We start from the raw sequence: 25,773 nt of genomic DNA on the forward strand, positions 1-25,773 counted from the left end.
GACATCAGTAGCCTGCACATGGCCCTTAACTCCTTTATGGGAAGTTGGATTCTATGTAAGCATGAGAGCCAGGGCATAAGAGTGGCAGATGTCTTCGTTAGAGGACAGATGTGCCTCCAGTAGACTCTGGTCTAGTGTTTAGACTCTGAATTAGCTCTCTGATGGCAATGAAGAAAGCCCATCTACAGCCCAAGGTAGACTCCTCCCAGCTGCTCTCTGCCCATTCCCCTTGACCCAGCATGCTTGTCCCCAGCACACACTCTGCTAGCTCCCCACCCCAGCATAGTGCATCTTTGCTTAGTTCTCCTTCCCTCCTTTGCTCCTCACTCCCCTCCCAGGAGAGGAGAGCCTCCACAGGAGCCTGCTGTCTAGAGCAGCCGTCACAGGGTCTAAGTGTCCCTCTCTGAAAGGCCCTGGGGAGGAAGCCCCACAGTGATGGTCTCTCCCGCACTGCAGCCCCTCACCTCCGTGACCTGGGGAACTGGCCCAGGGCTGATTTATGGCATGGAGTTGAGCTCATTTCAAGTTGATCTTTGGGTAAGAGGTGATTAGAGACCAAAGCCACACACAAAGCGCTCTGTTGCAGTGTTTCCAGCCCACCTTCCATGGCTGCTTTAAAGGTAGAGACAAGCAGCCTTCTGAAGCAGCCCAGACTTTATCTAAAACACTGCTCTCAACCCCTTGCTATAAAGGACATAAAAAACATTACTGTAAAGAAGCTGGATAGTTCAGGCCCTGCTCTGTGGTAGTGCTTCAGTTTGTAAAGGAACTAAACATTATTCACCAGGTAGCCTCAAAAATTCATGCATGGCTTACTGACTGATAATTCTCTTGTGGGGCATAAACCCATTTACAGATTCAGAACAAGAATTTTGGGTGACTTCTCAAACATGCACGGTAGTACTTTGATTAAAATATCCTTGGATCTGGGATTGTGATATATGCCTTACAGATAGCACTTACATTCTTAGCACAGTAATGAGTCACGACAGACCCAGGCTTCCTGGAAGAAGAGGAAGTGCTGTGTTTCCTTCCATGTCACTTCATGGCTCCTGGAAATTTCCATTAAACACAGTAGATTCTTCCTATTGTCCCTGCCTTCCTGCCCTGAGGAACATTTGCTGGGGTCTCTCATGCTGGGCAGGGACTGCTTTGAGCTGTTGGGCCCTTGGCAGAGCCATTCCTTCCCACTTGATTTTGTTTCCCTGTTAAGAAATCCCAAGGTTTCCATGCCATGTGTAAAATCAGTTTCCTCCTTGGATGTATTAGTTGGGCTTTAGATTACTTTGTTTTCCACCAAGGATGCAGCTAGCCCACAGGTGAGGCCAGCACAGGGTACAGGGCTGAGCCTCTAGCCTGTGACCTACTCCTGTGCACAGCCACATGGCTAGGCCTTCTTGACTTTCCCTGGCCAATTTTGGCCAGGTTAACATTCCCCCCTCCCCTCAGTTCTGTGTTGGCTATCTCTGGGACTTCCAAGAGGACGCAGTTTGCCTGTATCTGCTTTCTTGACTACATTTATACAGATGCTTAGTTTTGGGGTACACTCTCGAAGCCCAGGAACCCTGCCATTTTGATCCACCTTCATCTCTCTGGAGATTACTGCCCTAGAATAGGACCCAAGGACAATATGCATGCTTTCCCAGTCCAAAGCAGTCCTAAGCAGAAACTGAGGCTATACAAACAAGTCTCTAGGCAAGAGGGAGTTCCATGACCTCTTCCCTCCAAAACATGTTGGTCATCACACACTGTCACATGAAGCAGACCTGCAGGAAATGCCGTGGGCTGCCCCGATGCTCTGGCCTGAGATAGGAGAGTCCTTGTTGGCCTTACTTCCTTGCTGAGGTGACTGTTGTTAGCTAGAATTTGATGGCTGGGACTGTTGGATGGACACATACACAATGCTAATGTTCTCTGGGTGCAGGTTTGTTCCCCAGCAAGGGAGGTCTCATTCCTGAGATGAGAATGTCTTCGCTGTCAGATACTAGCTATCTGCACTTGGACCCTGCTCAGAGCCCTTTTTCCTCTTCCTGCAACCTTGCCTCTTTCCCTTACATCTGAGTCTTCTAAAGGAGTGCTTATGGAACTCCAGGGTCACTAGTGAGAGCTGGTGACACTGCCTGTCCCAAGAGGTCCAGCCCCTTCCCAGCTTGGATGAGAGAACATGGAGGTAATTTATCATAGAGTTGGTGAATAGTGAGAATCAAGTCTTCCCAGGAGTCTCACAGTCGTTATGCACTTGGCTGTGGCACAAACAGTAATCCTTCCTCACTTTAGTCTAAAGCCTCTATCTCCAGTCTTCCCTCGGGAATGGTTCACCCTTCCCTGACACTGCATGCTCATCATAGTTCTGGGACCTGAGCAGGAGGCACAGCTTATGTCATGACATGGTTAGTCCAACTCTTGACTACTGCTGCACCTTGCCATGCCAACAGGAGGCGCTGTCTCGGTCTGGTCTCTACTGAAAGACGGTTCATCAGACAGCAGTTCTCCTGCAGCCTTCTGCTCTGCTTCGTGGCTCAGCAGACTTTGGGGCCCGCTTGTGAACTGTGACCTGTAAAGAACATTGGCTGTGGGAATAGGCCACACATGCAGGTGTGTGACCTCTCTCAGGGTGCATGTTTTCACCCAATCAGACCCTGCCCTCCCAGATCCACTGTCTACTGGACTCATGTGCTTCTTCCATGAACTTTTTCTGGCTCTCTCTAAAGTAAGCTCTTTACCACATCAGTATTTAGCTCCTTCTGAGCAGGAGGCATTTCCCTAGCTAGCAGAGCGCCTGTGGACAGGATTTCCATCCCTGCTCACCCCTGTGCCGTCTGCAGCCTGAAATGGCCAGTGTAGAATTGGTTGGAGTCTTGCAGCCAAGATATTCTCAGTGAAATGGGCCAACCCAGAATCGGTAATACTGTTTATGAACAAGAGCGATCAGAGACAAACTCAAGTGGACAAGACAGGTTTCTGCTGTCTTTCCCCTAGTCTTGTGACTGCCAAGATGTGAGCCTTAAGACTAGTGATGGGGCCATCTGCTTTAGGAGACGGGCTGCTTCAAAACAACCCTAAAGTGTGCCATCACCAAAGGAGATAAGTTCTCTCTGAAAGACACAGTGTGCCCTGTCCTGAGACCCTTCAGTGGAGCCTTCACGAGCTTTTCCGTAGCTGTTGTTTTCAGACAGGTTCGGCCTTGGGCCAACTTCAGCCATCCTCTGCCTCAGCCCCTCCCCGCCTGAATACTCCCAGCAAGTCTGTGAAGGTGAATAGCCCTTAGCCTTTACTGAAGCCTTCTCCCAGGCTGAGGTGGATTGGGAAGAGCTGAAGAAGTGAGGGAGAGATGGCCAGGCCCAAGGCTTTGTCAGTGCTCACAGACCACACTTAGAACTGGGAACCTGGCCAACATCAGAAAACTCCTCCCCTCTGTCCAGCCAGATGCTGGCAATTCTAGGCATCTCTGAACTGTGTGTTCTCCCCACTGAGGTTTAAAAATAAAGTCCATCCCCTATCCATTTACCCTCTCCTGGTCAGAGAGCAGGGTGTGGTCCCAGCTCCTCCTCCCAAGCCCTCTGCCTTTGATGTGCTGCTGCTGTGAGCAGTCATTGGCTGCTTTTCCATGAGTTGATTTCCTTTAGAAGCTCTGCTGGCCAGAAAGTCTCCCCTCCACTAGTGGAGACTTGGGTCCCTGCTCAGGGCTGTGAGCACATCTAGTAGACAGCTTCCATGCTGGCATGTGTTTCAGAGAGGACAATGGGGAACCTGACTACAAAGCCGCGTGCGTGCATGCGTGCGCGCGCGCTGCACTCTGCACCTAGTAAGTGCTGGTTTGTTGGAAGGAAACTTTTGAGTTGACCTAGAGGAAGTAAGATTCCTCCAGGGACAAAAGCAGATCTCAAGCCCTCCTCCCACCACTGGATTTTTGTCTACTTTGAGCCATCTGTAGGTGTATACCACCCTTCTGCTGCCAAACCAGACACTGCTAGTTGGCAAATGCACCAAGACTGACCTCAGATCCCATCACTTCCCTGTCTCCTCAGCCTCAGGGTTTCTGTATGCAGTGAAAACACACCTCCCTAAGAGGAGGCTGTGGGGTCAGATAAGGTCAGGCCATTGTCACCACCTGGACTACACAGTGCTGTGTGCTTAGTGATGTTGGGGGTGGGGAGAGGTCACATTTGACTGGGAATGAAGTCTGGTTTTGCCTAAACCAGTGTGACTTGTGTCTATAATTCAAACGCATGAGCCCCCGGGCCACCTGTGCTGTCTCTGTCTCTCTGAACACTTGGCATTGATGATGATACCTCATGAAAGGAGAGGTAGCTGTGATGCCCTTTCAGCCATGACTGGGGAAGGAACTGTGCTGGCTTTGGCCAGGAGGCTGAGTCTGGAGCTTCCTCTTGGCTCCAGGTGTGGGAGGGAAGGAGGGAGCATCTGGCCATGCTACTGAGTGCCTGCTCTGCATGGCCTGAGACAGTCTGTTTCTAGAGGGGGTGGGGGCAGGATTCTGATGTCACATGTCTTGTCTGAGTTCTCCCAGACTTCCCAGCAGTCTGTCAGAAGTCTGCCCATTCAGTGCTCCTTGCTCTCAGGCCCTGCGTAAATGTAGAGCGAGCTTCCTAGCCTGGAGCCTAGCTAAAGGTGAGCAGATGTGCTTGCATTCCACAGCTGTGTGCTGTTAGAGGGTGTGACCTAGGAGCAGTTACAGTCAGCCTCATCCTGGGAACTTCATTGGCATGGAAGGGGAGGGCCCAGAATTGTCCTGTCTAATTCAGGCTTCCTAAAAATGGCTTGTGTGAATAGAACATGCTGGAAGCATAAAGTCCACACCATAGTAGAATGTAAGAAAAACAAGGAGTAACTCAGGAGCAGTTTTATGAAATTGTCTGCTGGGTGCTGATATTATGGGTAAAAGTGGTATTAAATGTGACTCCCACTGGGCTTGTGCCCAGTAAGGGCCTAAGACATCCACCATTCTCTAGAGCCCTAGAGCAGTTGTGAGGGACAGCTTTTGTCCTCTGTTGCTTAGACTAGCTTGAACACATAGCTGCTGCTGTCACCTCCAGTCAGGTAGTACCTCAGTGAATGCAGTAGTTGTTCAAGTTACAGAATTCCTTCACTGATCCTCTGGGCTTATTGATGAGCATGTATTTATTTATGTGTGCTTGCATCTGCTACTGAGCCAAGTGCCAGAGTCCAAGGTGAATAAGACTGTACCTTTTGGGGTCTCAAGGGTCGAGTGAATAGAAGTCTCTTTCCCTAATTCTGAACATAGGAGGGAAGGCAGTAAGCAATGGAGAGCAGACTATGACCTTAGCTGCCTTGAGGATCAGTGCAGGCTTTGAATCCAGGTGAGTTTTCTGACGTGGACCCTCAGGCCTTGATGCTTTGTCCCTGCCAGTGTGGAGAAACACATTGAAGACAGACGTGTAAGGAACTTAGAGACTGAGACCTGTGTCCCCAGAAGTGTGTGTCCTCCTATCTTGCTGAGATAGCAGCCTTACCTCAAGCATAACCATTCTCTTGATTCCCCAGATAACAGTCTGGCTCTGCTGTCATTGTAGTTGTGTAGATGCGTGTTTGGCTTGTGTTTTCTTTGTGCGAGTCATCTGTGCTAGGTAGGTAGGAATAGATGGCTTGTTCTCATGTGGGGTGGGATGCCATTTCCTGGATGTGCTTGTGTTTACTCCTCTGCTGTCCGCAGGCACCCTGCAAGGCTACTCTTTATACTCTGGGTGTTTTGTGGTAAACTGGGGGCATAGCTTCAGACACGTACCCAGCTCCCTTTCTCCTTCCTCTCCTTTTCATTTGTCTTGTTTTGATTTGCAACAAGATCTTGTACTGCAGCCCAAGTTGGTCTCAAACTCTTAGTCCTTATGCCTCCGTCTTCCTGGCTCGGGGATTACAAACATGTGCCATTGTACCTGGCTTAGTGTTTCCTTTGATCCACATGGGTATGGATGTAGTGATTTGTCTTTATGGCTTTAACGTACTGTTTCCTGATTGCAAACGCAGTTGCACACTGTGCCATTTGCGCATTGGTCATTCAGGTAGCTCCTCTTGGGAGATCTCTGTCTCACCTAATCCTTGGTGTGTGTTTAACCCTCGTAGTTATGTAAGTGAGATGGAAGTAGAGGAGCTCAGATTTGAGCTCAGACACATGGTGAAGGGCGGGGAGAGCCTGGTCCACAGAGTGAGTTCTAAGATTGCCAGGGCTACACAGAGAAACCCTGACACATGAAAAAAGAAAAGAAACAGGGAAAAGACTACACAGATACACACACACACACACACACAGAGTCTGAGCTGGAGAGATGGGTGAATGGTTAAGGACATTTTTGCTGAGCTTCCAGAGTTCACTTCCTAGCACTCAGTCAGTTGACTGCCCACCACCTCTAACATCTAAAGGATCTGACCCCCTCTTCTGGTTTCTAAAGGCACCTGCACACACATGGCAACCTCCCCCCCCCCCCAACACACACAAAAATAAAAACAGATCATTCAAGGGGAGCACTTGGAGGAGTGTCTCATCAGTTAAGAGCGCTTGCTGCTCTGTGTCAAGTTTGTTTCCCATATTGCACAGCTCCCGGTCAACTGTAACTCCAGCTGTGGGTACTCCAGTGCCCTCTTCTGGCCTCTGTGCACAGAACATACACATGGCATACAGACTCACATAAATTAAAAATAAATCTTAGAAACACAAGAGTACAGTAATTCCCACTTGGCACTATGAGAAGCCAGGAGGGGTTCCCACTATTCATGTTTCTTCAGTGCTTGGGTTTGAATAATGAGTATTTCCATGTTCAGCATCCACGGGTGTGGGTGTCGGATGTTGGACAGGCCTTTGGAGTTGCAAAACTTCAAACACCACCTTCCCTCTGTCCTCACGCAAATGTCTCTATGCTGAGTAAGACAGGGATCTTTTAATATGGAAAGTCTTGCTTTCCATCTCTCCCTCAGCTGGGGCTGTTTTTTAGCCTTTGATTATTGAGTGTTGGCAGAGGTCTAGAGATGTTACCAGATGACAGTAATGGCTGCCATTTAGTAAATACCTGCTTTGGGTCAGGTCCCTTGGCTCTACCTTTACCCACGGGATCACGTTCAATCCCCACAGTCACCAGAGGAAGAGGTGGGTCTGCAGTTAGTCCTTTTTTGTAGGCAAGAAGAGATAGAAAAGAGAAGTGAAAGAGGCTCAGAGAGGTATCCACACTAGTGGTCAAGCTTGGGGTGAACCGTACTACCAACTCCACACAGTGTGTCCTGGAGTACCCATGATGCTCTCTGCCCACTCAGCTTCATCCCTACATTACAATGTGCAAGATCCTTGCATACTTAAAAACAAAGTCCTTATATTCACAGTTCTTCCCAGTATCCTCAGACACTTGTCCACCCAGTTGCCTTTACTCCCCTGGCAGGGGCAAGGTTGTCGAATGAAGTAAGTCGTCTCCAAATCCTTTTAGGGATGCAGGCTGAGCCCAGTGTAGGACAGGTAGCAAGAACCAGAGGTCAGGTCTCTAGGCTGACTGCAGGCGCTGTGGGGCTGCTACATGAGCCCTATCCACAGTGACCTTGACCTGTGATCCCTGGTGTGGACATTACTTAGAGGGTTCTCATCTCAGGATGGAATTAAGCCCTGACAGAAACTGCTGCTAAGTTGGGATCCCAGCTGCCACGGCAAATGACATTTGAAAGGCCAGTTAATCGCACATTTGTCAGGAGCAGACAGACACCATTGCTAAGCCTGCTGAGGGGCAAGCTGAAGATCTAAGAATGAAATCCTGGCAGCAGGCAGGGCACTTTGGAGGAAATTGGCCAGCTTTGTGGGGGTCAGTCAACTTGGGATTTTGCTGTGGTTGATCCTGTGAGTATGCTGGGTGTTCTCCTTCACCCCTCTTCTCCCTAGCTAGGGGACATGAAGCTCATGAATTGTCCAGGAGAGTGGCTGTTGTTAGTGGCACTGCTGCACTTACCCAGAGATTAAAGAGCTGCTCTTCCAGGGAAGGCTAGCATTAGTCCTTGGAAACCTGACTGTTGATGCAAGTGCCCTGCCGCACTATGAGGGATTCAGCCTTAGCGTCTGTTAGTGGCCTTTCAAGACTCTGCAAGCGTATAGGTCATAGTGTTCCAGCTTTTCACCCTGTGGTTCAGCAGGTGTGTGTGTGTGTGTGTGTGTGTGTGTGTGTGTGTGTGTGTGTGTGTGTGCGTGCCCCCAGCTTACAGCACCTGAGTCCCTTAACCTTTTTGGTATAACTGTAAAATCACAAAGCCCCTTGGAATTGTTTGACACTGTCTGTAAAGTTAAATAAGGGACATGGCCTACAACCCGCCATTTTTACTCATAGGACTTGCTCACGCATGGCCAAGAGACACACTGAATGTGTCTGCAGCAGCATTATTTATAAAGCCAAAGCCAAGAACAATCCAGTGACCGTGGGAGGCAAGCAGACAAAGCAGTGTTACAGACAAGAACAACACGTATGTCATCTGAGTGGTTGCTGTCAGGCCTATAGAGAAACTATACAGAACACTACCTTGTGTGATGGTCACAAACTTTTAAGTTAAACTACACATGTGGATGCAAATTTAAAAAGAGGAATCACAGTCCAAACAACCACAGGGTGGCTACCTATGTGACAAGACAGTGGCACTGGCAAAAACACTTCAGAGCAGTGCCCTACTATGTGGCCATGCATCCTCGTGTGGCTTTGCCGTCCTCCTGTGTGGCTGTATAAAGTACAGGGATACAGCAATACATTTCTCACTCTTCATTTGCTGATAGGACAGCATAACCAAGGCAACTCACAGAGAAAGCATTTATTGGGCTTATAGTTTCAGATGGTTGGAGTCCATGACCTTCATGACAGGGAGCGTGATGCTGTAGCATTAGCTGAGAGCTTACATCTGTACAAGCAGAGGGAACACGTGAGGGGTAGGGGAGGGGGGAGGGAGGGAAAGAGGGAGAGAGAGAGTACACAAGTGAACTAGCTAACTGGGAATGGTGTGGGCTTTTGAAACCTCAAAGCCCACCCTGATTGACATACATCCTCAAACGGGACCACACTCCTACTCCTTCCCAGACATTTCCACTGACTGGGGATCCAGCATTTGAATATATGAGCCTATGAGAGCCATTTTCATTCAAACCATCACATGACCACCCAGTTAGTATGGCATGAACCACACCATCATTGCATGAAGGTAGTGCTATTTGACAGGTAGTAACCTGTCTATATGTGTGCAGTACTTACATTTTTTTGTTTTCATTTTAGTCTTAAAAAGTCTTTACAAAAATGCATTTACAGGGGGCTGAAGAGATGGCTCAGTGGTTAAGAGCACTGACTGCTCGTCCAGAGGACCTGAGTTCAATTCCAGCAACCACATGGTGACTCACAACCATCTGTAATAGAATCCGATGCCTTCTTCTGGTGTGTCTGAAGACAGGGACAGCGTACTCATATATATATATATATATAAATCTAAAAAAAAAAAAAGTGTATTTACCAAGTCTCCATTGTAACCTCCCAGCATGAACCACAGGGAGCAGCAGGAGAGCAGGAGCCTCCTGCTACTGTGCTGTGGGAGGGGCTCTTTAGCACTGCTCCTACTCCAGTGATGGGCAGAGTGTGAGGGCCTGTGACTGGGGCTGTGGACAAGCCAACTCAGCAACAGATGCCGCCTGCTGCCTCCACCTACTGTGCCACTGTGCTCGTTAGAGCAGTGTTCATCTGTACGCCATAGCACAGTTCCAGGGATGGAGGGTTGGTGGTCATTGCATAGCATCTGTTTCTCCACATGACTTGCTGGTTGTTTTGTGCCCACTAACTGGCCTGAGGAGAGTGATGTATTGACAGGTGCCTCAGACTATCACCACAGCTCCCCAGTTGTGTTCTTACTCAGACCATATTCAGGACCAGGCAGGCAAAGGTAGTGTTCTGTCACCCACTTCCTGGCTTTGATGGCAGCTGTCAGGAATAGGTGTCTGGTTCATGGTCAGGACCAGCCTTGCTCTCATGTTCCTCAGGGGGTTTTGTGCCATCTACAGTTCCATTCCACATTGGTCCACCTTGGTTATGAGAATTGGCTGCGAGTCTGGCCAGCTCCTTAACCCTACATCTCCTTACAGAACCCAGGGCAGCAGACCCTAGAGAAGAGGAAGTTGGCTCACCACAATTACTGAGGAACTTGACCACCACAGTAAACCAAGAAATATATAACCTGCCCAGACTTCCCCTTCAAGCCTGCTTGTCTCTCTTCTCTCTTAGACAAATTAGTCAATTGCTTTCATATCCCATCCTGCTCCGAGCCTGTCTGGGAGCTGTGTGCTCTCTATGTTAAAAGGCCAGCCAGCCTCAGAAGGAATGGGATGGATGGACTAGCAGTGAGACTGATACAGGGCAGGAGTGCCTCTTCCTGTGAGTGAAGAGAAGGGAGTATTGGTGAGCCCTCTAATCAGGAGAGTGAGCCGCGTGTTAGTGCCAGAGCATGACGTGTGGGCTGTGGGGAAAGAAGATTCTGAGTCTGACTAGTCCTGCACCACTGACTCTGTAGACAGGCTTGCTTCTGTGTTGAGCCGAAACCCTGGGCTGGCTGGTTGATAAGGGAAGTTATACCACAGTGTACTCATTTCTAGTTAAAAAGACAAAGCAGAAGTGAATTTTCAGGACATCTAACAGAAGTGTTCTGACCTGGCCTGGGTTATGATATTCTGTGAACTAGGTGCATTAAACACACTTTCAAAAAAAGACTAATTTACATATGGGACTAGAGAGAAGGCTCAGTGGTTAAGAGCACTTTTTTGCCCTTAGAGAATACCTGAGATCAATTCCCAACAACTACATGGTAATTTACAGTAACTCCAATGCCAATGGATCTGATACTCTCTTCTGACTTCCACAGGTGTGTATGAGGGACATAGATTTATACACGTGAGGCAAATCACCTGTACACATAAAACTAAATAATCTTTAAAACTTAATTGATGTATCTCTGTATTTATGTATTTGGGGAGAGAAGGCACCTTGCCTGCCAAGCGTCTCCTATCACTTAGTGAATGTGTGTATCTAAGGACCTCCAGCAGTGCAAGTCACTGTAGAACATGAGTGTTCCCTTCCCTGCACAGGCTGTGCTCAGCATGGGAAGTGCACTGTCTCTGGCATGTGTTGTCAGTCTCCATACGAGAGGGGAGATGAGTTTCAGCCTCAGTTTAGAGTTAGAGAGGCACAGGTAGTGTGTTGCCCAAGCCCTCTGCTCCATCACTCCGAGCTCTGCACCATTCTGTAATGACTTACTTCACAACCTTCACATGGAACAAAGGAAGTATACATACATGTAAATGGGCCTGCGCTGCGCTGCTGGAGACTGAGGGGAGAAATGAGGGCCAGAAAATAATCCCACCACTCCACCTCATCTGCCCTGGAGAGCAAGGGCTTCCTATTGCTGGGCAGCACCCAGACTGAGGCAGGGTTTGGTTTGCCTGCGCTTGAGTGAAGGCCAGGGGCTCTTCTGTGTGGTGCTGAGTGCTTCTGGGCTCCCTGGTGATCTTCAGAGGCCACAGTTGATCTGATCCTGCTTGAGCACTTGGAATGGTTTTGACTAAGAAAGTGAACTTTGATCTTAAGTTGTGTGCAGCAGTGTGACAGAGACAGCCCTGAAATGTAGTAGCTACTACATTGTTTGTGGACAACTGTTAGTTTAGCACTAAATTGCTGGATATTTATTGCTAAAATGAGGCAGTACAATTTATTTTTCTAAACTATAGATAACTTACTTCCCCGTGGTGTACAGAAGGTTTTGTTCTTTAGTTTTCCAGTACTAAGTATTACAAATAGTTGTATTTTTTTTCTGTGGCTCTCTGCTGTTGCTGAAAGCTGCAGGGCTGTGTTGCGTTCTTGAGGGGGTGGGGTATCTGGTGATTGATGTGTTCGTTTGTTGAAGAACTGTTTGCTGAGCATCTTCTGTGAGCCAGATGCTGCCAGCTACCGAAACACAACAGGTATGGCCCTCAGGGAACTGGTATTCCTGTCAGAAAACAGACTAATGTGGATGGTTTGCTTTGGTTTTCAGACAGTGTTTCTCTGTGTAGCCCTGGATATCCTGAAACTTACTCTGTAGACCAGGCTGGCCTTGAACCTAGAGATCAGCCTGCCTCTGTCTTCCAAGTACTGAGATCAAAGGTGTTGCCCTCACCTGGCCTGACCTAATGAGGATAATAAGAAAGGTGACTGCAGACTATGAAGTTGTCAAGTGCTTTGGTTAGTTGTTTTTGTCGGCTCTGTTAAGATGTCATCTGTGTATCTCATCATTTGTTCACTTGTACAGTGGAGAGAGTTCTTTAGTGATTTACTGGCTGTGCCACCATCATCAGGTTCTGATGTTATCTGTGCTCTTCCACAAAGACCCCATGTTTCTTAATTGTCATTCTCCATCCTTCTCTGTTCCCTCTGCAGTCTTAGGCAGCCACTGATCTATTTTCTGTCTCTGTAGACTTAACTATTCTGGACATCTCAGACAAATAGAATCGCACAAGTGGTCTTTTCTGTCTGGCCGTGTCACTTAGCTTACGGTTTCCAAGATTATCCCTATTGTTGCAACGTTGGGACTTAATTTCTTTTATATTACCAAATGCCATTCCACTGGGTGGATCTACCACATTTGATTTACTCATTCACAGGCATTTGGGCATTTGATTTATTTTCACCCCTTTACTGCTCTGAACTTTCCTGTGCACTCTATAGATATTTCTCTTCACTTCTCTTGAAATAAAATTGCTAGGATGGTGTGTTTGGTATTTTGAGGACCTGCCAGAAGTTTGTCAGTACAGCTGTTACATTTCCTGCATCAGCCCATAAAGCTTCCAGTTCACCCAGTCCTCACCAACACTTGGCAATGCCTGTTGATTTAGTATTCCTGGATGTAAGTGGCTTTATTTCCGTTTGCCTAGGAGTGTTGAGTATCTTTTGGTTGGCTTGCTGTTGCTTGCTTGTCTTTTTCAGTGCCAGGGATCAAACCCAGGGCCCAAATGTTGATCTTCTTTTTATGTACTTATAACCAATATGTCTTTGGGGAGATGTCTTTTCAAATTCTTTTTTTATTTTATTAATTTATTTATTGTGTATGTATGTGATGTGTCCACACATGTGTGGTCTGAGGACAGAAGCTGGCTTTCCTTTCCCCGTGGGTTCTGGGGAATCACTTCCTTCAGGCTTGTATGACCACCACATTTTTTCTCACTATTCCCATTCAGATTCTTTACTCATTAAAGTAATTTGAGTGTTTTTGGTTGTTTGATTTGGGCTTTTTTGAGAAAGGGTCTTTCCGTCTTTCTGTGCATTTTAAGGTTTGTCTACTGCTGCTGCTGCTGTGAAAACATCGTACTGTGTTACTACTGCTGTTTGTGGCGCTGTAGAGTGCAGGGCCAGGGATGAGTTTAGAGAGCTCCTCCCTAGCTTCATCCCAGTGGCTTCCTTGTTTGCCTTTCTTTTGAGACAGGGTCTGGCTGTGTAGCCCAGGCTGGCCTCTAATTTGTAATCTTGGTCCTTCAGCCTCCAGAGTACTGGAATTTGAGGTATACAACAGTCCCCCAGAATGCTGTTCCTTCCTTTCTGTATGCAGTCCCTCATCGGATATATAATCTGTAAATATTTTCTCCATCCAACTGTCTTTCCACTCTCTTAATGCAGTCATTACAGCACAGGTTTTAATGCTGAAGTTCTAACTTACCTATTTTTATTTCTGTTACTCATGTCTTGGGTGTTACAGCAAAGAGTGAACTCAAATTCAAGGCCACAAAAACCTGTACTTCCTGTTGATTTCTTTAACTCTTTTGCTTTGGCTCTAAGTGTTATATTTTATTCTTTCACTTATTTAAAGCTCCTTTCAGCATGTGGTGTAAGGCAGGGGCCTTCATTCATTCTTTTACAAACAAGCGCCTACTTCCCTAATAATGCTTGTTGGAATGACCGTTACTTCCCCATTCAGTGGTCTGCGTATCCTCGCTGAAATCAGTTAGCTTAGACATGTGGATGTATTTCTGGAGTCTCAGTTCTGTTCTTGGATCCGTGTGTCTCTATTTACGCTAGTGCTAGACTTCTTGATTAGTGTGTTTAATTTTTATATTGAGACGTATCTATGTCTGCAGCTTTGCCATGTGTGTTCTTGACCACTCATGTTTCCTTACTCATTTTAGGATTAGAGTGTCAGCTCTTACCAAAAGAATTAAGCTAGCAGGATTCTCCAGGATAACAGGTCGTTATTGGGAAATATTACTGTTGTAACAGTAGTAAGCTTTTGATCCAAGAACATGGGATGCTTTCCACATAGTTGCCTGTCTCTGAGTTCAGCACTATTTTATAGTTTGCAGAGTATAAGTGGGAAATTTCTCTTGTCAAATTTATGTCCAAGTATGTCCTCCTTTCTGATATGATTGAGAGGGGTTTTTTTTTAATTTAATTGTGTGCGTTCATTGCTACTATATAAAAAATTAGTTTTTATATGTTAATGTTGTGTCCTGCAGCCTTACTGAATTTGTTAATACTGATAGTTTCTGGTTTGTTTTGCTTTGAGCCAGGATCTCATTATGTAGCCCTGCTGGCCTTGAACCCACCTATATAGACCAGACTGGCCTGGATCTCACTAAGAGTTCTGTCGGCTTCTGCCTGCTAGACGTGCCACTGCATGAAGCTATCATATTTTATTTACTTAATCATACCATGCTTCTGGGAGCAAAGCCCAGGCCGTGCACACACAAGGGAACCACTGAGCTGTCTGCCTACCCACTGCTAGCAAAGTTCTTCAGTGGATTGCTTAAGAGTTTCCACATACAAAACAATCTCTGCAAATAGAGAGCTGGATGTGCTACTGCATACTAGTGACCCAGAACTCCAAAGGCCAAGGCAGGTTCACCAAGAGGCCATCTTGAGCCATAGTGAGACCCTGTTTAAAATAGACACAGAGGAAGTGTCACATCTTCCTTCTGAGCAGAGTGCCTTTCTCCTCTTTACTAATTATCCTTTAAGAAGCTTTCAGTGTGGCATCACCCAGGATTGGTGAGAGCAGACACCCTTGACTTGTCTTGCTCTAAGGACATCAGTCAGTCTTTGATCTTAGACCAGAACAGTTTGAGCACCTTGCCTCCATTTCTGTCTTTGTTGCCACCTCTAGGACCTGGCCTGTGTCACTTGTACTTTCCACCACCAAAGGCTGAGGACACCGGTTCCCGAGGTCTTCCCTGCTAGCTTTTAACAACCACACCCCTCTGAATCCATGGGTATTCTTCCTGTGTCTCCTGGACGTTGATTAGATGATCATATGGAACTGACAAGGGCACTCTGACATTTTAAAGCAAGTTCTTCTTAGTACCCACCCTCTCTACCTTAGGTACTCACCATTCTAATCGCCCAAACAGGGAGAAACTACAACAGTGGTTACATGTAAGCAGAGTGTTAGAATGTGTCCCATACTTTTAAACCCAGCACTGGGAGGCAGAGACAGGCTAGTTTCTGAGTTCCAGGTAAGCCTGGAGGAGTTCCAGGACAGCCAAGGCTACACAAAGAAACAATGTCTCTAAAAGAAAAAAGAACTGGTCCATATGCCCCTTTCTTTGAATTGGCTCTCGTGGTTTCTATAGTTGCTGCAGCTTCTCCTGCCTGCTCCTCTAACAGTCAGGCCTCTGTGCTTTCAGACTCTCAGCGTTCTCATCTCTCCTCCTTCACCATGAAGCTGATGGACAAATTCCACTCTCCCAAAATCAAGAGAACACCATCCAAGAAGGGAAAGCCAGCCGAGGTGTCGAAGACTCCTGAGAAGCCTGTGAGCAAAGTAAGCTGCGTCTCTAAGTGTTCCTCCTGGCCCTGCCTGCAGCCAGCGGTGTGGGCTGCACTGTGTTGAAGTGCTTAAGTACGCTTAGTAGGGCCATCTGTGTCCCCGGGACCTGGGACCTCTAGGACTGCTAATCAGTCCGGCCAGTGGTTTGGACAGTTCTGTGTCATCCTCTGGGCATTTAAAGTAACTCAGAGCACTGTGCTCACACCTGGTGCTGCCTCCCACCCAGAAGCCCTCGGGTACTCTCACACAGGGCTCTGGTGGCCTGAACCAGTCGTTCAGCCTCAGGGCCTGAGCTCTGAAACTTACAAACCCCTGAATCCCATCTAAAGGCATCCTTCAACATTAGAAACCTCAGCAGGGCCAGCTGAGCCAGATGTGTGGAACAGCTGTTGATTCTCCCCCCCACCCCCCTCCAGTCTATAATGCCCATTTCAAGCTCTGTAGGAATCCAGGTTTCCTCTCTTCCAGGAGGCAAGAGACACATTTCTACCAGAGGGCTACCCTATCCCCTTGGATCTGGAGCAGCAGGCAGTAGAATTTATGTCCACCAGTGCTGTGGCTTCCAGGTCTCAGAGGCAGAAGGTCAGTGTGACATTAAGAACAATTGGGGTTGCCTTGCCTTCCACTGCAGAACTCTGGTCCATGGTCTGGGGATGGAAAAACACCTGTGGTGATGTTCTTGTGTCTTCACTGGGTGGCAACTATGGGCTCAAGTATTTGATACAATGCTTGAATAAAAGCATCTGAGTGGTCTTGACAGGGAGGGAGCTCAGACTGTGCAGCCAAATTTTGGGTTCTTTCAAGAGAGGGGTCCAGTGGGTGCTTAGGCAGATGGAGAAGTATCACCTTTCCAGAGTGGTTGCTCTTTCCCTGAGTTGCTGAGGTTATATGCATTGTTTATCGAGTAGGCTCTAAAGCCTTGAGAGGCTGTCTCAGACAGCTCAAGGTTCTTAGCAAGGGCGCCTGGTCAGCAGCACTGGCACTGACCTGACCTCTTCTCTGCCTCCTGCTGAGTGCTTAGGGGGGGACCCTCTCCCAACAGCCCTGGCAGTGAAACCTGTCCTGCTTAGAAAGAAAGTCTCTAAAGATGGGGGAATTTAGCAAAAGCCACAAAGCAGTGATTAAGTCGGGATTTAAGTGCAGAGACTGACTAGTGCTTTTCTGTGGTGCTGAGGGTCTGAGAGGGTCTTGTGTATTCTAGACAAGCCTTACCCTGACTAGGGCAGCCCTGGAGTTTGTTTTGTTTGTTTAAGACAGGACATGGCCATGGCTCTCTAGCCCAAGCTGGTCTTAATGTGCAATTCTCCTGCCTCTGCCTCCTGAATACTAGGATCCCTGACGTGTACCACCGTAGCCAGCCACCATGTCTTCTTTAAGAAGTCAAGCCCAAGTGTGTTAGTGTCTTACAGATCCAAATGCTCATCTTTCCATTAAAAACACACGTAGCAATGTAAAGTCAGAGCAGGTTCTGCAGATGAGCCGATCCCCAAGGGTGATTGATCACAGACCTGCTGTCATAACTGTCAGCTTGATGTGGCTCACAAACACTGCCCTATATCTGTGTGAACAAGCAGCATACCTCAAGTCTAGTTAAAGGTAGAAAAATAGGGTTTGAAAGCCCAGAAACTTCGGTTGAATGAGTTGCTGCCTATAAGCAAGGCACTACTTGGCATTATCAGATACACTACTTCTGTATAGAAGAGCCTTGAGCAGAGAGAGGTTGGTCTGTGTCATAGCATGCACAGTGCTGTCCTGGAGCTCACACCTTTAGGCCATGTTCCCTGACTGGCTTATTGTCTGTGCTCTGTAAGAGAATAATGCTGTTAGGAAAATGGTCAGCAACTCAGGCCCGGAATCTTTCCCTTCTTTTTTTTTCTTTTTTTTTTTTTTTTTTTTCCTTTCTTTTTTCTTTTTTTTGTTTGTTTGTTTGTTTTTGTTTGTTTGTTTGTTTGTTTTGTTTTTTTGTTTTGTTTTGTTTTTCGAGACAGGGTTTCTCTGTATAGCCCGGGCTGTCCTGGAACTCACTCTGTAGACCAGGCTGGCCTCGAACTCAAAAATCCGCCTGCCTCTGCCTCCCAAGTGCTGGGATTAAAGGCGTGTGCCACCACCTCCCGGCCTTTCCCTTCTTTATGCATTGTCTAAAGAAAGGTCATGGAAGAAAATTTGATGGAATCATACCCTTCACTTAGCGAGGTATCTGAAAGCCCCAGCAATACCTAAGACATTTTTAGTTGTCAGTTAGGAGAACGAAGCAGGAACCGCTAGACATCCAGTGGGTTGGAGCCGGTGTGTCGGTGACCGTACTGTAGCTGCAGGGTGCTAAAGTGAGACTGCCCTATAGCAGGAGCTGCAGGCACAGCCTGGCGCTTAAAACTCAACCCTGCTTGTCCCAAGACCCTTGAGTGTGGGCTGCTGTTTAGTGCAAGCCCCAGGATGGACCCTGCCACAGCACATAGATGAAAGGACAGTGTCCAGAAACCTTGTGGTATGGAGAAGTTGCTGTCATCATTTGTCATTCACTGTCTCTCACCTCTTACAGAGCATTTGCATATGTGTTTCATGTTATCCCACTTGTGACTTTTCTTGTTAAATATGCAGGGATTTGAAGCCTGGAGTTGAGTGCAGATCTACACTGCTGCTGCTTCCTGCGCTTCTCTTTGTCCAGCCCCTGTCTCTGTGGCTTCACACCTGTTGTCGTATTTGTTCTCTAGCTGTGTGGAGAGGCTTTGTCACTTCTATTAGACAGTATTGGCTGTAGCCCACGTGTTCTAATTACGTCTGTTTTATCTGTTGTATTCCATCTGTCTTTCCAGTCCAGCTTCATCTAGACACAGTAGTCTTCTCATAGGAAAAAATATCCGCTCCTTTACAACCTTTTAGCAAGCGTAGCAGTGAGCTGTGGATTGTTAAAGGTAGCAGAGAGAGTTTAATCAGGTCCTGAACGTCCAAAGCCAATCATCGTTATATGAGCAGTTAACAGCATCCAGAAGGGCTCGGATGGGTGAGTTCGCCAGCCTTCCTTTGGGCACCTAGATATTGGCTGGATCCAGGGGCTCCACTGTGGACTCTTGAAGGGCTTCCCTTTTAGCTCTGTAGATCTTCTGTAAAGCAGACAGAGAGATGACCCTGCTGCAAAGCCTGGCACAGCTGAGCTCTCTTAGATGTGCCTTGCAGGGCCTGGCTGTCAGGTACAGAGAAGGAAAGTTGTTGAGTTTTCTTTATACAATCCTGGTTCCAGTTTTTCATGTGCTGATTTAATTGCTCCCTGCCCATGATTTGGCCCATGACTACCTGATTAACTGTCCTGCAGTGCTAGGAATACAGTTTAGTTTCCATGAAGCCCGAGGATAGGGGTTCTAAAGGTGCACACTGGCTATCTAATGCTGCTCTGATGTGAGGCAGTAGCTGAAGACAGGCCCGTTTTGTGTTGCTTCCTTTTCCTTTTCTCAGGACAGAAAAGCACAGGTCAGCTTCCTTGTCAGCTTCCACCCACCTGTGTCCCCTTTACTCATTTGTTAAATAAGAGCTTTGAACACAGGGCTCTCTAGGACACGTGTGTGCCTTTGTGTACACGTGTGTACATGCATGTGGTTTGCTGTGTTGTCTAGGCCGTCCCAAATCTCTGGTTATCTTCCTGTGTTGCTGGAACCAGGTGTGTGGGAGCAGGTCTGACCATGTTGCTTAGACTGAGCTCCTCCCCAGCGCTGCAGCTCTGAGCATGCGCTGCCACACCAGCTTCCACTGCACTTTGGATCTGCCTTGTGTGTCCTGTCCAGGCTGGGAATGAAGCCTACCAGGTTTGTGTCCTTATTTTGTTACTTAGCTGTGGAGCCTTGGGCAGGTTATCTGTTCTACCCACTCCCCACACAGCCTCAATTTCCCCACTTATGAATTAATAGCATAATTAATTCTGTTCTGTGGGGAGGTTGCAGCCTGAACGGAAACAAGTGCAGAGCTCTGTGTGGCTTGAAGCACTCAGAGCGGCCACTGTGGCCTGGCCCTCTCCTCTGCACTCAGACTTCTGCAGCCTCTGGTACCCTCCTCTGAGTTTTCACTCTGACCCCGATGTAGTGTCTCTTCAGTTATTCCTGGCTCCCTTCCTCGCCCAATCAGTCTTCACCTTCGTTGTTGTTTCTGTGTTTCTTTGACTGGTGTTTTGGTTTTGGTTGGTTGGGGTTTTTTGTTTGTTTTGTTTGGTTTGCTGCTGAGGATGGAACCCATCCTGTCTTAGGACAGGCAAGTGTTTGTGTTTGGTTTGCTGCTGGGGATGGAACCCATCCTGTCTTAGGATAGGCAAGTGTCTGGCAGCTGAGCTCCAGCCTCCACCGCCCACTCTGATTTCCTTAGTAACATAGGCCAGATACAGTCACCTGTCCCACAGACAAGGAGCTGGAATCTACTGTTCCCAAGACCAACTTGGCCTTGAATCTAGGCCCTTCCCAAGATTGACAACCTCATAGAGTTACCAAGCTTATGAAAACAAGTGGTAGCAACTGCTCCCCTGGGGAGGACAGGTATGTAGGTTGACAGTCATTCTGGGGTGACTTTATAGGCCAGCCATAGCCAGTGCTATGTATGTTATGTGTATAACTGATTCTGACTGCTGACTACAGTTTACAGCCCGAAAGGCTCAAGGGGTGCAGAGCATAGAGACCATAACTAAGGCATGGGACTTGGGAGGAGGCACTGGTGCTACCTGACTTTGCTGAGTCCTTACTTAGCCCTTCACTGAGTCCAGCTGGCCTGACTCTTATGTGTCCGATTTAATCTCTCCTCAGTGGCAGGAAAAGCCTTTCTACTCCAAAGTGCCTGCACTTTCAACTGTTCCCAGCTCCCGTTCACCCTTGCCTACATGTCTGTCTAATGTGTTTCCTTTAAATACTTCCTGTTTCCCCAGCAAGTTTATCGCTCTTGCCTTCCAGCAGGTTGTGATGTGCCAAGACAACCCTGTCCTTTCTCCTCCCCCTCCTTCCCCCCTTCCCCTCCTCCCCTCCTTCCCTTCCTTCCCCTCCTCTCCCTCCTTCCCCCCTTCCCCTCCAGCCCCTCCTTCCCTTCTCCCCCCTCCTCCCCCCCTCCCCTCCTTCCCCTCCTTCCCCTCCTTCCCCTCCTTCCCCTCCTCCCCCTCCTCCCCCTCCTTCCCCTCCTTCCCCTCCTCCCCCTCCTTCCCCTTCTTCCCCTCCTCCCCCTCCTCCCCCCTCCCCCTTCTCTTCCTGTAGCCTGCTTTGCATGCTGTCAGTGCCACCTGTGTGGCCTGATTACTCAGGCTGGCCCAGCCATGGCTGGGGGGGTGTGGTGAAGCTGAACACTCTTATCCAGGCAGTAGAGAAACCAGTGCTCAGCCTCTTGGAGATAAATAAGAAATGAATGCTTCAGGTAGAGATGGGAAAACAGCTCAAGGAAGGCTGAATGGTCCTGGTGGTCTGCAGAACACTCCAGGAAGCCACACCAGGCCTTGGCAGTTATCTGGCTGAAGTTCCGTTTACTTGATTCCATCCACATATATATAGAATTGGGGGGGCGGGCTGTTCCTATGAAATAGCCTCCCATATTGGAGTTTTAAAGTTTTAAATTATATTCCCTGACATTCTCTGGAGATGGGGGAGATTTAGTATTCAAAAGAATAGTTACTTTTTATAATATTTCTGCCACTCATGTATTTATAGATTATTGCTTAAGTCTCTTGCCCTCAGTTGCTGTTATTCACACTCTGGACCTTAGGGAGCCCTCTCACTCCTTCTATGGGCTGTCTATTTGTGGAACTATCCACTTGAGATGACTCTCAGTGTCTGGGATCTGGGCCACTGGAGAAGGGAGGCTGAGGAAAGGAGACTAGAGCTGTATGCCTGCCCCCCGCTAGGTGTGGTTCTAGGCTACCCACAGTCGAGTAGGAAAGAGTGTGGGGTTAGGAATAGTTCTCGAAAGTTGGACACTGGCTTTTTTTTTTCCTTTTTTTTCCTTCAGATGGCTTTCCTTTTCCCCAAGTGCTATTAGCAGCTGTAGCAGCAGCAGTCACTGAGTCACTAACATTGGCTCTGGCTTCCTTGGCTCCTCCTTCCAGCACTGACATTAGTGTTCTTGGAAGTTGGGTAATGGAAAGGGACTACGGGTTTGAATAAGTCTATGTGGGGATCTAGGTGGATGGGCTGTGATACTACCAGTTCCTCAAATCCTCTGCTGAATGTGTGTGACCTGCGGCATAACTATTGCTCCTGTGCCCTCACTGAGACCTCACTGCACAGTGGGAGATGGAAGGGCTATCTCAGGTAGCCAGTCAGAACAGAGAAGAATATTTTCAGGATCTCAGAGTGTGGGAAGGGAATCCTCAAGTCTCCAAATGACCCTTCCAGTCCTACGCCTGTCTTTCTTCCTGTTTATCTCTGTGTCCTGATCACAGTCCTTAGAGAAGCCATCTGGCTTGGTCTCTGCTGCCAGAGCGTTTTCCACTTGCAGGAGTGTCGCGCTAGTCTATAGATTCCACTGTTTTCAGAATGGTTCCCTTTAATCTCCTCTCATTCCTTAAATGTGGCATTCCCTTTCAGAACCTGTGCTGGCTGGAGGAGAAAGAGAAGGAGGTTGTCAGTGCCTTGCGCTACTTTAAGACCATTGTGGACAAAATGGCCATTGATAAGAAGGTCCTGGAGATGCTCCCGGGGTCAGCCACCAAGGTGCTGGAGGCCATCCTGCCCCTGGTGCAGACTGATCCCCAGATCCAGCACAGGTGAGTTCCCCAGAGGGCCCCTAGCTGTGGCAGCTGTGGGAGGCTGAGAGGCACCTTAGTTTGGGACATTTGAGAAAGGAGTCCCCACTTCTCAGCTTTGAGGCAGTTCCTCCTCCAGAGGCCTGTGTGCTGGCTGACGCCACCTCCTAGCTGATGCCAGCACCCTCTGAGCCGTGGCTTTATCCTGTGCATGAGCTCAGTAGCGCTGACCACCTTGGGTCGGATGTATTTGCAGAGCCTCCATGTCACTTACCATGAACTTCAGTCCTGTTGTTCAAGTCCTCAGCTGTTGGGATTATCATCTGATAAAACAAGGATAGTGTCTGTCACCCTTGCCTCTGCCAGGCCAAGACCTCCAGGCAGCCTTTGATTGCTAGAGTGTTTTCTTCCTACAGGTTAGCTCGCCCCACATTTATTACTAAGTATCTCAAGGAAAGCCATGCTAGATGCAATCCCCAAGCTTGAAGAAACTTTTCTGAAGAGACTGCCAGGTCTAGGGTTTTGCCCGTGGTACCCATTCATAATCGGTGCATCTCTGTGTGTCCATTTAACTCCATGAGACTGAGCTTTTATGAATGATTTTCTGAACTTGGCAATGAAGTTCACAATTTTCTTCTGAGAGAGATAGCAAACTCTGTGTCTTTATTCCCAAGAAATGTTATGCCTAGGACTTTCACTCCAGCTTCTGCTGGCTAACCCCTGGGGATTGTGGCCTTTGGCTCACTGTGCTGCTCTCTGTACCATGGCTCTCCCTGTGGCAGGCTCAGGTCTCCTTTAAGAAAATGAGTCTCTGCCGGGCGGTGGTGGCGCACGCCTTTAATCCCAGCACTTGGGAAGCAGAGGTAGGCGGATTTCTGAGTTTGAGGCCAGCCTGGTCTACAGAGTGAATTCCAGGACAGCCAGAGATATACAGAGAAACCCTGTCTCGAAAAAACAAAGAGAGAGAGAGAGAGAGAGAGAGAGAGAGAGAGAGAGAGAGAGAGAGAGAGAGAGAGACTGACATTAGACCATCAGATGTATAGATAGATGGCTAACTCTAAGTGCTATCATTCCTGTGTCCTCATGTGATGCCCCCCACAAGGAAAGAGTTAAAATCAAGTTAAGGTTGAGCTCCGTAACACATGATGATGTGGTGATTATGTGGTACACATTAAAGAAGGCAGCAAGAGAGCTGCAGTGGTCCTGTCCTGCTTCCCTGAGAAGACATAGAGGATGCTGGGGAAGCAGCTAGATTGGCAGGGAGTAGGAGAACAAAGAACTCAGAGAACCTAAGGCTAGTATCAGGCATGCCCCCAGAGGCACCTCAGCTGCCAGACAGGCTACAGGACTGGGTCAACCCCTTCCTGTGGGGGAAGGCCCCTCATTCCTGTGAGGCCTTGACACCATCCTCAAGCATCTTGGGCAGTTCTGTTCATTGTCAGGGACGGGAGGGGTTTGCTTTCCTTTTTACTGACTTGACTGTTCTTTGGTGCGTGCAGAGTGTAGCCATGGCTGGCAGAAAGATCAGCTCCCTTCCCATGCTGTTGCACTTGATAAGTGTCATTGGTAAAGTGCCTAAAGACCTTTAGTGTTAGAACCCACATTAGTCAAGTCTTAGAATATTGTGTTGTTCTCTCTAACTTGTACCCTAAGGGCTCTCTAAATTGGTTTCTAAGTGCTTCAATAGTGATGGAGTGATTGTTTTTGCTCCTCTGTTACAGTGTACAAAGTTTGAAATGAGAACAGTAACCCTTTCTTAAGTTTCCTTAAGAAAACTCATGTTTAGGGTCAGGGCAAGGTGGCATATATGATCCCAGCTCTCGGAGGCAGAGGCAATCAGATTTCTATAAGGCCAAGGTCTAGTCATTTCCAGGTTAGCCAAGGCTACATAGTGAGACCCTATCTTAAAAATCTTAATTGGTTTCTTTAAAAAAGTGTATGGAATCTGTAAGAATTGTGGGCTTGGGCTGCTACTATACCTCACTAATGGTCCCAGATACCAAGGACTTGTGTTTTGTGTGTTGTCCTCATGGTATGAGTGGAGGCTGCTGCTGTACACACACACATGTGAGCACGCACTCTCCACACGGCAGGACACTCGCCTCTGATGCAGTCTTTGAAATCCTCTCTACCTAGCCACAGCTGCCTCACTGAGGATGATGAAGCTGAGCAAGGGTAAGGAAGGTCTGTTACACCACAGACAGCTCTCACAGTGCCTGGGTAGCCGTGGTCCCAACACCAGAATCCCTCACACCTGTTGACTCTGGTCCATCAAATGACTGTCAAAACAGGAAACACACAAAGCTCTACCCCGACAAGTAGTTTGCAACTGAAATGAGGAAAGAGATGTTCTCAGGATGTTGTAGAAGAATGTGACATTTGAAGAAACTATTGGAATAAAAATTTTTATGATAAATTTGAGGGAAAAAAATGTGTGTGTGTGTGTGTGTGTGTGTGTGTGTGTGTGTGTGTGTAGTGGGAGCCAATAAGATGTCTCCAAGGGTAATAGCGCCCACCAGGCAATCATGAGGATCTGAGTTCAAATCCTAGCATCTACACAAGTCCAGGATCACTGGGGCTCATTGGCCACCAGCCTCGCTGCAGTGTCACTAAGAAACTCTCAGAAAAATAAGGGAGAGAGTGGTAGAACAGAACACCAGGAGTTCTTCCTCTGATACACACACACACACACACACACACACACACACACACACGTACGCACAACCTAAATATAATGGAAAAAAAGGTTTTTTGTTTTTTTTTAAATGCAGATGAACTGGGGCATGGTAGCACTTACCTGTCATCTCATACCCAGGAGGCTGAGGCAGAAGAATTAAGAAGTCAAGGCTAGTCTTGGCTACAGAGTATAACCCTGTCTCAAAAACAAAACAAATCAAAACAAAACATGGATTTTATTTAAAAAAAAAAAAAAAAAAAAGTTCCCTGGACACTTAAGATGCTGGCTAGCCTTGCCTGAGTGCGCTCTAGGTCTGAGGGTCATGATTCAGGTTGATCTTTCATGTTCTTTTAAAACCTTCCTCCCCATAGCTCAGCCCTCTCCTCCTGCTACAGCCGAGTGTACCAGAGCCTTGCCAACCTTATCAGATGGTCTGACCAGGTGATGCTGGAGGGTGTGAACTCGGAAGACAAGGAGATGGTGACAACCGTGAAGGGCGTCATCAAAGCTGTGCTGGATGGAGTGAAGGTAAGGGCAGGTTCCAGGCGCTCCTGATCAGGCAGCCAGCCGAAGGAAGCGAAGAACTTGA

The 25,773-nt window shown here is 47.8% G+C and overlaps 1 protein-coding gene across 15 annotated transcripts in view; it reads left to right on the forward strand.

Moving 5' to 3' along the window:
• Rapgef1 (Rap guanine nucleotide exchange factor 1) overlaps nt 1–25,773 on the forward strand; it is a 119,313-nt gene that overhangs the window by 41,752 nt on the left and 51,788 nt on the right. For 9 of the 15 annotated variants that reach the window (XM_076928365.1, XM_076928367.1, XM_076928366.1 and 6 more), the window contains 4 exons: nt 15,668–15,804; nt 16,279–16,392; nt 22,350–22,528; nt 25,556–25,712. In XM_076928365.1, coding sequence (XP_076784480.1) covers nt 15,668–15,804; nt 16,279–16,392; nt 22,350–22,528; nt 25,556–25,712 — 587 coding nt within the window. The remainder of the gene's footprint in view (nt 1–15,667; nt 15,805–16,278; nt 16,393–22,349; nt 22,529–25,555; nt 25,713–25,773) is intronic. The other 6 variants (XM_076928368.1, XM_034494387.2, XM_034494378.2 and 3 more) reach the window with 2 other exon arrangements.

This window comes from Arvicanthis niloticus, chromosome 2, assembly GCF_011762505.2.
Source record: "Arvicanthis niloticus isolate mArvNil1 chromosome 2, mArvNil1.pat.X, whole genome shotgun sequence".
Taxonomy (NCBI): Eukaryota; Metazoa; Chordata; class Mammalia; order Rodentia; family Muridae; genus Arvicanthis; species Arvicanthis niloticus.